Here is a 9,227-nt window from a genome sequence, read left to right as displayed (position 1 = left end):
ACATTCTCCCATTGAGTCCATATATTATAATCAGATAATTCTTTATGAGTGGCAATTATAGTTATATTATCATAAACTTTACTCGTTTTTAATTACTTACTAGAGAGACAAGGTAAATAATTAATATGCGACACATTAAGTGTGTCTAATAAAAACTGATGATATTTTTAACATTCTCCCACTGGGTCCATATATTATAATCAGATAATTCTTTATGAGTGACAATCATAGTTATATTATCATAAATTTTACTCACTCAACTGAACAATTATACAAGCATCACTTACTAGAATATTTTTTTAAAAATAAATAAATAGAAGATATCCGTCACGTGTAATCAACATGAAGGAAAACAATTTCTCCAAGGGATGCTGAAGAGGCCCGGCCCAGCCTTTGATAATTGCAAAGGCCCAATGGCTGTTGAGAGTCACGTGTTCACCTGCCAGCCAATCTTATTACCTAACTCCCACAACAGTAGACACCTAATTTACATTTATTATATATTTTATTCATAGAGGCGAATTCAGAATTTAAACAGTATGAATTTAATTTTTAAGATTTTTAGTACTAAATTTTTTTATTTTTTATTAAATATGGATTTATATCTACTATTTATTATAATTATTATAGTATTTTTCCACATAAATTTATACTCCATGTCGAAAGATGAACCCGATACCTTAAAGATGCATTCGCACCTACTTTTATCTTCAAGAGAGTAGTTAGATTCTTGAGTATTATGTATAAAAACATGTACTTTTTCTACTTCACCACATAATTTTGCCCTTCTTTGTGAGCCAATTGTGTCTTTGTTGATCCGAGATGGGAGAGATAGGAGAACAAAAGATGAAGATTCTTTGTTTGCATGGATTCAGAACTAGTGGGAATTTCTTAAGGAAACAAATAAGCAAATGGGATCCTTCTATTTTTGCTCATTTTGAAATGGTATGATGTTTCATCTTTAATTCATGTTTTCTTTGTACATTATGTAACAAAAAGTGGTGGCTGTAAAGTGTACCTAATAAGTATAAATAATATGAATTTGAACTTTTGAGCTTAATAGTATGAATATTGGCAGGATTTCCCAGATGGAATATTTCCAGCAGGGGGGAAATCAGACATTGAGGGCATATTTCCACCACCATATTTTGAGTGGTTCCAGTACAATGAGGTAAATAATAACGCTGATTTTCAGTTCCTAACTAATCTTCTATGATCCGTTACAATTTCAATGGAAGAAAGTAATCTTATAAAATTTCTCTATTTTATGTTCCTATTGCTCTATGTTATTTTTTACTAATCTCCCGTAAAAAGGGTCATATAATTCAAAAAGAAACTGATCTCGATCTCTTCTTATTTTCCATATCTTTCATAAAATTTTAAATGTACTATAATGAAATATCTGAATTATTAAATACTTTTTCATTTTACTTGTACTTCTTGGTAACCAGAAGTAATCATGAAATTAAAGGATCAATTCTCTGTAACTAGAATTACCATGGCATGTAACTTTCAAAATTTGTCGATTTTTACAATTTTTAAAAAAAGAAATGAAGTTACTTAAGCTATTTTTTTCATTCAATGAAAATGTTACCAGAACTTAGATTTTGGAATATTTTTGTTAATTATTGTATCAGTCAGTTGTTACTAACAATGATTTACTATTTTTCCCTCTCAGGATTTTACAGAATATCAGAACTTAGAACAATGCATTTCACACTTGTGTGAGTACATAACCAGCAAAGGGCCTTTCGATGGTCTTCTCGGATTCTCGCAGGTAGGGGTGTACATGGATCGGGTTGGTTCGAATTTTTTAAACACCAAACCAAACTAATTGCGTCGGGTTTTTAAATTTATACACCAAACCAAACCAATAACATTCGGGTTTTTCAACCTCGGGTTTTCTCGAGTTTTTTTTTGGAATAGTTTTGATACAAAACATATAATTTTTACTTCAAATATTTCTTTAGTCCTACTGAGATACAACTATACAAGTAAGGCGTTTCATAAGAAAATAACACAAAATGTGAGAAAAGTGATAACATTGTATTAAAATATTCAACAAAAGATAATAAAATGGGTTAAAACGAATATTGCTAATTAATAAGCCATAAAAAAATGACCATAATCTAAAAATACTAAGTCATGCTAAAATAAGTACAGCTAATAAGTATTAATTACATGACGAGAAAAAAAAATTTAAGTTATGTATTTTCACTCTCTAAACCAATTATGCAAAACTAAATAATAGATATACAACATTATTGTCATTCCTAGTAGTAAATTGAATTTATTTTGTTAGTATTAGTGTTCAGTTGATTTTGGTTTGAACTTTATATGAGTTACTAATATTCATAGGATATAAAACTTATTGACATTCAAAATTCTAAGTTCAAGCTTGAATAATATGATAATAGATAAAAAATTACGAAAAAATTTAAGAAATATTTATAAATTACATTACAAATAAATATTTTTATGTATAAAATATTTTAAAAATTTAATACATGTAATGTCGGGTTGGTTTAGTTCGGTTTGACTCTTTTTAGCTAAAGTCAAACCAAACCAATTATGGTCGGGTTTTTTTTTCAACACCAAACCAAATCAAACCCAACCACTAGTTGGATTTTTTTCTCGGTTTATCGATTTGGTGCGGTTTATCGGTTTACTTTGTACGCCCCTACTCGCAGGCATGTTCAGCTTCTCATTGCTTGAAATAATTAAGGATAGTTGGCTCATATCCTGGTCAAGGTTTACATTTATAATGAAAATAAAAAATAAAAATAACCAGTGCCGAACCTTGCTAGTCCCTATAATTGAAAAACAATTACTGTCATGAAGTTACACCTGCAAAATTTGAAACTCCATGCAAGGCCGGCCAGAGGGCCAAGCCATTAAAGCGGGGGCTTTAGGCCCCAACATTTTGAGGGCCCCATTTTTTTTCATCCGGTGTTCGTTGAATTTTTCGATTAATTCGATTTCGAGACCCGCAAGGCAATTTAAAGAGGGAAGCACTCCCTAGCAAGATTGTTTTGTTTTAAGGCTCGAACCCAAGATTTCTAGTTAAAGGAGGATAAAGCCTAATTTTTTCCTACAATAGATTTATAGGTTAATTTTTCTTTTAAAAAACATTGAGCAGAAAAACTAAGGCCTCCCATTAAAGTTGGCGCTTTAGGCCACTGATTTTATTGAGCCGCCCCTGATTCCATGACAGTGCACGTGATTGTTTTTCAATTACAAAGTTGAAAAGTGATTATAACCCGCGCTACTACTATATATCCTAAAGCAGCCTCAATATCATGAGGATTTTCCCGAAATCCTCTACTCATTTTTATTATGATCTTATGTTTTCTCTCGTTAATCATATATATTCGTTTGTAATGTTAAATTTATTTATTTTTTAATCAAATTAACACGTGATTTTCTTTTCTCAATCCCTTGGTGTAGGGAGCGACTTTATCAGCCCTTCTGCTAGGGTACATGGAGCAGGTAATTAGCAATCAATTCATTACACATCTATCGTTTGCTAAACTTTTCTAAAGGAGTTATTTGAATATTATATTCATAATTTTCAATATAACTTGGTAAAATTAAAATCTCATGAAATTAGGGTTCAAAATGCATATGTAATATTCTTTTTCCCTTTTCATCAGTAGATTTTTTTTTTTTTTTTTGATACAGGGGAAGATTCTGAAAGAGCACCCTCCAATGAAACTATTTGTATCAATATCAGGTGCCAAGTTTAGGGACCCAAGTATTTCTAACGTTGCATACAAAGATATCATTAAGGCTAAATCAGTCCATTTCATTGGAGAGAAAGATTGGCTCAAACTTCCTTCTCAAGAGCTTACAACAACTTTTGAGAAACCTCTCATTATAAGGCATCCCCAAGGTCACACCGTGCCAAGACTAGGTAAGTGAAATGACAAATACAAATTTCCCTTGTCTTTTCCTTCACTACTCCCCTAATTTATGTGACACTTTTTTAGTTGGTCTAAAAAATGACATATTTCTATATTTTATCACAATATGACTTTAAACATTCTCAGTTAACCCTTAATGAAATGATTTATAGTCATACATATATTTATGGCTTGTTTAGACCACATGTTTCCAAAAAATTCATTTCATTCTTAAACTTCGTCCCAGTCAAATACCATCACATAAATTGGGACAGAGGGAGTAAAACTTTTTAAAGTTAATATGAAAGTTGGTGCTTCTTGAAGATCTGACAATTTCGTTACTTATCAGGAAAATGAAAATTACTCTTTTGAAAAGAAACCGTACAGATTCACATTTTTCCACAAGTTGGGAGACAAAAATTAGAGGGAATAGTTTATTTGAAACTAAGAGTTAAAGGTATTCAAGTGTTTTGCCTACACTAATTGACAGGGACCAGTTACATGTTATGTTTTGAATTTGAGCGGGTCAAAACAGCTAAGTTAATAAATGGGCGGGTTATTGACCAGCCCGAAAGTTACTTGAATGTAAATGTGTTGGGCTGAAATAGAATAAAAAGCGGGTCATAACCCAACCTGTACAATTCTTAATAAGTTTTAATTTCTTTGTTTAATTTTTTTTTTATAATTTTTAATACATAATAAAACTATTTTTTCTTTATTATGACTCAACTCGGGTCATATATTAGCTTAACTTTTTGATGGCTGAAATGGGTCAGTCTGAAATAGGCTGAGCTAATAAATGAACGAGTCAACGATTAGCTCAAATTTGAGTGAATTGGACATGTCATATTTTCACGAGTTAATTTTGTTACCCCTAATTACATTATGCATAAAAGAGAAATGGCTTTCAGATTTCACCAAAGCAAATAAAGGAAGTATGTATGAGGGACTAGCATTTATAATTGTATGAGGGACTAAAGTTTGTAAACTTCTTTTTATCTTTTCAAGAAATGAGCTTCAATGTTTGCTACACTATTTTGGCCACAATGGCTCAAATGGGGTAAATTCATATAACTAGTTAGGTCAAATTTAATAATTTATGCTTACTTAATGTCATTTCTATCTTTTCTTCTCAAAGTTTATCTTAATTTAAAATTATACAATAGAGGTTATGGTGGTTTTTACATAAATGTGGCTAAATTAAATCAAATTGATGTGGCAATTTAGCAACTCTCATAATTTTATACAAAACAGATGAAGCAGCTGTGGAAACATTAAAAACATGGACAAGGGGAATTGCCCTCTCTTACTCACAGAGCAGTCTTGGTGAAGGACCAATTGAAGCCTGCGAGCGTGTTAACATTGAGAATCTCGAAGAAGGCAAAAAGCTTAAGAAGCCCAAAAATCTTTAGGAGGGTTGTCGTGCCATGTTGAAATCCAAAAGGTTCAAGAATAAGAGTTTATAAATTGTCAAGATAACTTTCTCTAGTACTTCGATTATCATAAGAGTTGGTGGTAGTTCGTTATTGTTTCATTTTCAGACTGTTTTATCATGCTTTATTTAGTATCTTGCATTGCTTCATTACTTTTATTATTTCTTTTATCGAACTGATTTGGTTTGCCTTCTTTTCTTTCTTTCTTTCTTGAGCCGAGGATCTATCGGAAACAGCTTCTCTACCTTGGTAGGGATAAGGTCTGCGTACACTCCACCCTCCCAGATCCCACTTTGTGAGATTATATTGGGTATGTTGTTGTTGCTGTATTTCGTAACCAACTTCTCATTACAAATTGCTAAGTACTCCTCTCAAAGTTATATTGAGGTTTAAATCATGAATTTGTGATTACTTTAATCTACCCCATTTTAATCTACATTTTGTATCAATTGCTTTTGTTGGTAACCACCACTAGAAACAGAGGTTTTTCCCACCGACATTCAGTGAGAAATTTGTGCTATAAACGTGATTTTTCCATCTTATTCCCACTGAACCAGCTCACTAAAAAAATACATGGTTGGAAATAGTTTCTCATTGAAATGCTGAGAAACTTTTTAATTTTTCCGTGTGAAAATACTACTATTTAGATTTTTTCCACCAACATTCAGCAGGAAATAGTCACTAGTCACTGAATATTTTTCAGTGGAAAAACAGAGATTTTTTAGTAGTGAACTAAGATTGGGGACAATAGAATTTCTCTGGGTCGTCGAAATGAACAGACAACTGATGATCTTTAACCGAAAGGAGCAAGGTGGTATTACAAGAACAGATTGCTAATTCAAGGATTGAATTCCTTTTTCTTTTCTGATTTTTGAAACTTTAATTTTGTTGACAAGACGCGTGGTACTAAAAAGGGAAAAGACATGTTTTAATCCCTGAACTTGGCACGAAAACTCACTTTAGCAACTAAACTTAACTTCTATTTTTTTACCCCCCTTAACAACTTACGTTTCAATTATTTTCCACCCCAAATGCTGACGTGGCAAAAAAAATAAAAAAATAAAAAATTAAGAGAGTGAAAAATAAAAAAAAAGTGGACTTGGCACTGTAGCTAAAATTTCCATGGTCACTCGGTTGGTTTCTTTTCATCATTGATGTGTTAATGTGATTGAAGAAGAAAGGGAGAGAGGTGGATTTCTCATGGCTTGGTTGGTTTATGTTTCTTCTTCTTAACTTCACAGCCCCCCTCCCCTCCCCCGCCACGGCCCTTCTTCTTCCCCCCCCCCCGCCCACACCGTTTTCTTCTTCTTTTTCTTCACATGACCCCCGCCCCACCCCACCCGCCACGCCTCGCCCCACCCCACCGCCACACCCCCCCCTCTCTCCAGGCCCCCCATCCTTCTTCTTTCTTCTTCACAAATCCCTTTTTCTCTCTATATTCTCATCATTTTTTTCTTTTCATTTTCACCATTTTTTTGTTTCTTGATTTAGATTTTGTTTTCTTTCAAAAATAAAGTTATGGAAGAAATGGGTTTGTTAATAATAATACTAATAATGGCCAACAATAACAACCAAAACAACTAATTTGAACGAATTTAAGTGTAAGTGGGACTAATGGTGGTGGAAGAAATGGGTTTTGCTAGAAATGGTGGTGGTTGTGGATGTGGGTATTTTGATTCTCTTTCAAAAATAAAGTTATGGAAGAAATGGGTTTGCTAATAATGGTGGAAGAAATGGGTTTGCTAATAATGGTGGTGGAAGAAATGGGTTTGCTAGAAATGGTCTTGGTTGTGGATGTGGGTTAAAGATGGTGGTGGTGATTTTTTTTTTTCTTTTAAGGAATTTGATGAAATTTGGTGGGGAGATGATGGTGGTGGTGGTGGGTGTGGGTTAAAGATGATGGTGATGATTTTTTTTTTAAAGGCGATTCGTCAATTTTTTGCGGCGGCGGCGGAGGGCGGCGGCAGGGGTGGCGATAAGATGGTGGTTGATAAAAATAGGGTGAGGATGAGGAGAAAGAAGAAGAAAGAAAAAAAAAAATAATAACGAGAAAAATAAAAAATGATATGTTGGTAATTTTGACATGGCAATGACATGGCAACGACGTGGCAACGATGGCAATGATGTGGCATTGAAGTGGCAATGACATGGCGCGAGTGTAATACACCTCCCATTGTGAGTGGTATTATTTTTTTAGGGTGGAAAACAATTAAAACGTAAGTTGTTAAGGGGGGTAAAAAAATAGAAGTTAAGTTTAGTTGCTAAAGTGAGTTTTAAATGATAAGTTCGAAAAAACATTCTTTCTCTACTAAAAATTGAAGGTTCAATAGTAGCCACATAAGATGAGATCATTGCAGAGCATGGCGAAACGTGGTATCTAATCCACTCGTGAAACTAACTATGGTGAAAGTAGGGGTGAGCATGGTACGGTATATATTGAAATCGAATTTTTTAATACTGTGATTTTGATATTACGGAATTTGGTACGGTATTTGGTATGCAATTTAATATTATTTGGTATTCAGTACGGTATTCGGTATTTATAAAAAAGAATATCGAGATACCGTATACCGTACCGAAGTTTATACTACATATACAATCCATATATATTATACTTAATACTATTATATATATAGACTAGTTTTTGTACAATTAAATACATCTCATTCAAATTAGATTTTGGATGTCACTAAATGAAATTTTTGGTGTAAAATTGTACGGGACTAAGGATTATGCTTAATTTTGGTTAATGTTGTTTAGACTTTGTAACTTCGACTACTCTATCGTGATTCAAATGTCATTTTTTGTAATTGAATAACTAAGAAAATTGCATGTACTTTCTTTTGAATATGTCTACATGTGTAATTTGTTAATTTAATATAATTGAGACATTCCTTGAAAAGTCAAAGTCATAGTATATATGTAAGTTGAAGTCAAACAAACTATGATTACCGAATTACCGTACTGAAAAATACCAAAACCGAACTTAGAAATACCGAACCATACCGAATTATTTTGGTATGATAATGGTATAGTATTTTTAGAAATCGAAAACCGAAGTTATCGAACCGAAATTTCAAATACTGTACCATACCGTACCATGCCCACCCCTAGGTGAAAGGAACGTCATTAGGACTTAGGAGTTTATAGACTTTAGAACTGTACATCCAAAATTTTGCCATTTTTTTTAATTAATATGTGGGAATATTGTGTACATTTGAAAGCATGTCTTAATAACTATGACTTCATTTTCTACTTACTACTCAGGTAAAAAAATGCTGAAAATCTTATGGAAAATACTTAAATAATCTCATAGTTTGAGGCATGTCAATCAAGACACTGTCTTTAAGGATATTTCATCCGGTATAGGTGTATTATCCCGGATTCAACAAGATCTTCTAATATAAAACTAGGAGCTAAAATCTAACAAAGATTAAAGAAAAAATCCAACACACTCTAATATTGGAGGAAGGGTATGTGTAAAGTAAAGTACAGCTAATAATCTATTTGATAGCCTTTTTGATAACTGATAACGGTACAACGAATAAGTATTCAAGGGTCTAACCATTATGAGAATTAACACCCATTTGAATGAATAAAGAGCTTCTCACGGTTACAATAGTTAATGGGTAATAAAGAAAATTAATGGCCTTATCATGAAGGAAAAGGCCTGTTACTATATTGTAAGTCAACTTTATTCAAACAATTAATTTGGACACTTGTTTTTGAGATATAAGAATTTTTTTTTCAACAAAAAATGGGGTGGAGGGGTCAGGGATGTTGCAGAGGACACAAACAACATAGAAACCAGTTTCGATCAAAAAACTTTTACTACACGCTTTCTGATGGACTATGATAAAAGTTCACTATAAGAGAAAATGACCAAAATGGT

General features: G+C 32.7%; 1 protein-coding gene across 1 annotated transcript; it reads left to right on the top strand.

The window, feature by feature from the left end:
* Positions 1 to 659: 659 nt before the first annotated feature.
* Positions 660 to 5,528, top strand: LOC132043145 (dihydrofolate reductase-like). Its single transcript, XM_059433630.1, has 6 exons — positions 660 to 945; positions 1,079 to 1,171; positions 1,679 to 1,777; positions 3,448 to 3,489; positions 3,682 to 3,913; positions 5,157 to 5,528. Exons 1-6 carry the CDS (start codon positions 823 to 825, stop codon positions 5,312 to 5,314), a joined length of 747 nt encoding a protein of 248 aa, XP_059289613.1. The 5' UTR covers positions 660 to 822; the 3' UTR covers positions 5,315 to 5,528.
* The last annotated feature ends 3,699 nt before the right edge of the window (positions 5,529 to 9,227 follow it).

Source organism: Lycium ferocissimum, unplaced genomic scaffold (assembly GCF_029784015.1).
Source record: "Lycium ferocissimum isolate CSIRO_LF1 unplaced genomic scaffold, AGI_CSIRO_Lferr_CH_V1 ctg215, whole genome shotgun sequence".
Lineage (NCBI taxonomy): Eukaryota > Viridiplantae > Streptophyta > Magnoliopsida > Solanales > Solanaceae > Lycium > Lycium ferocissimum.
The sequence above is the reverse complement of the archived record's forward strand: the minus strand, read 5'-3'. Positions and strand labels throughout refer to the sequence as shown.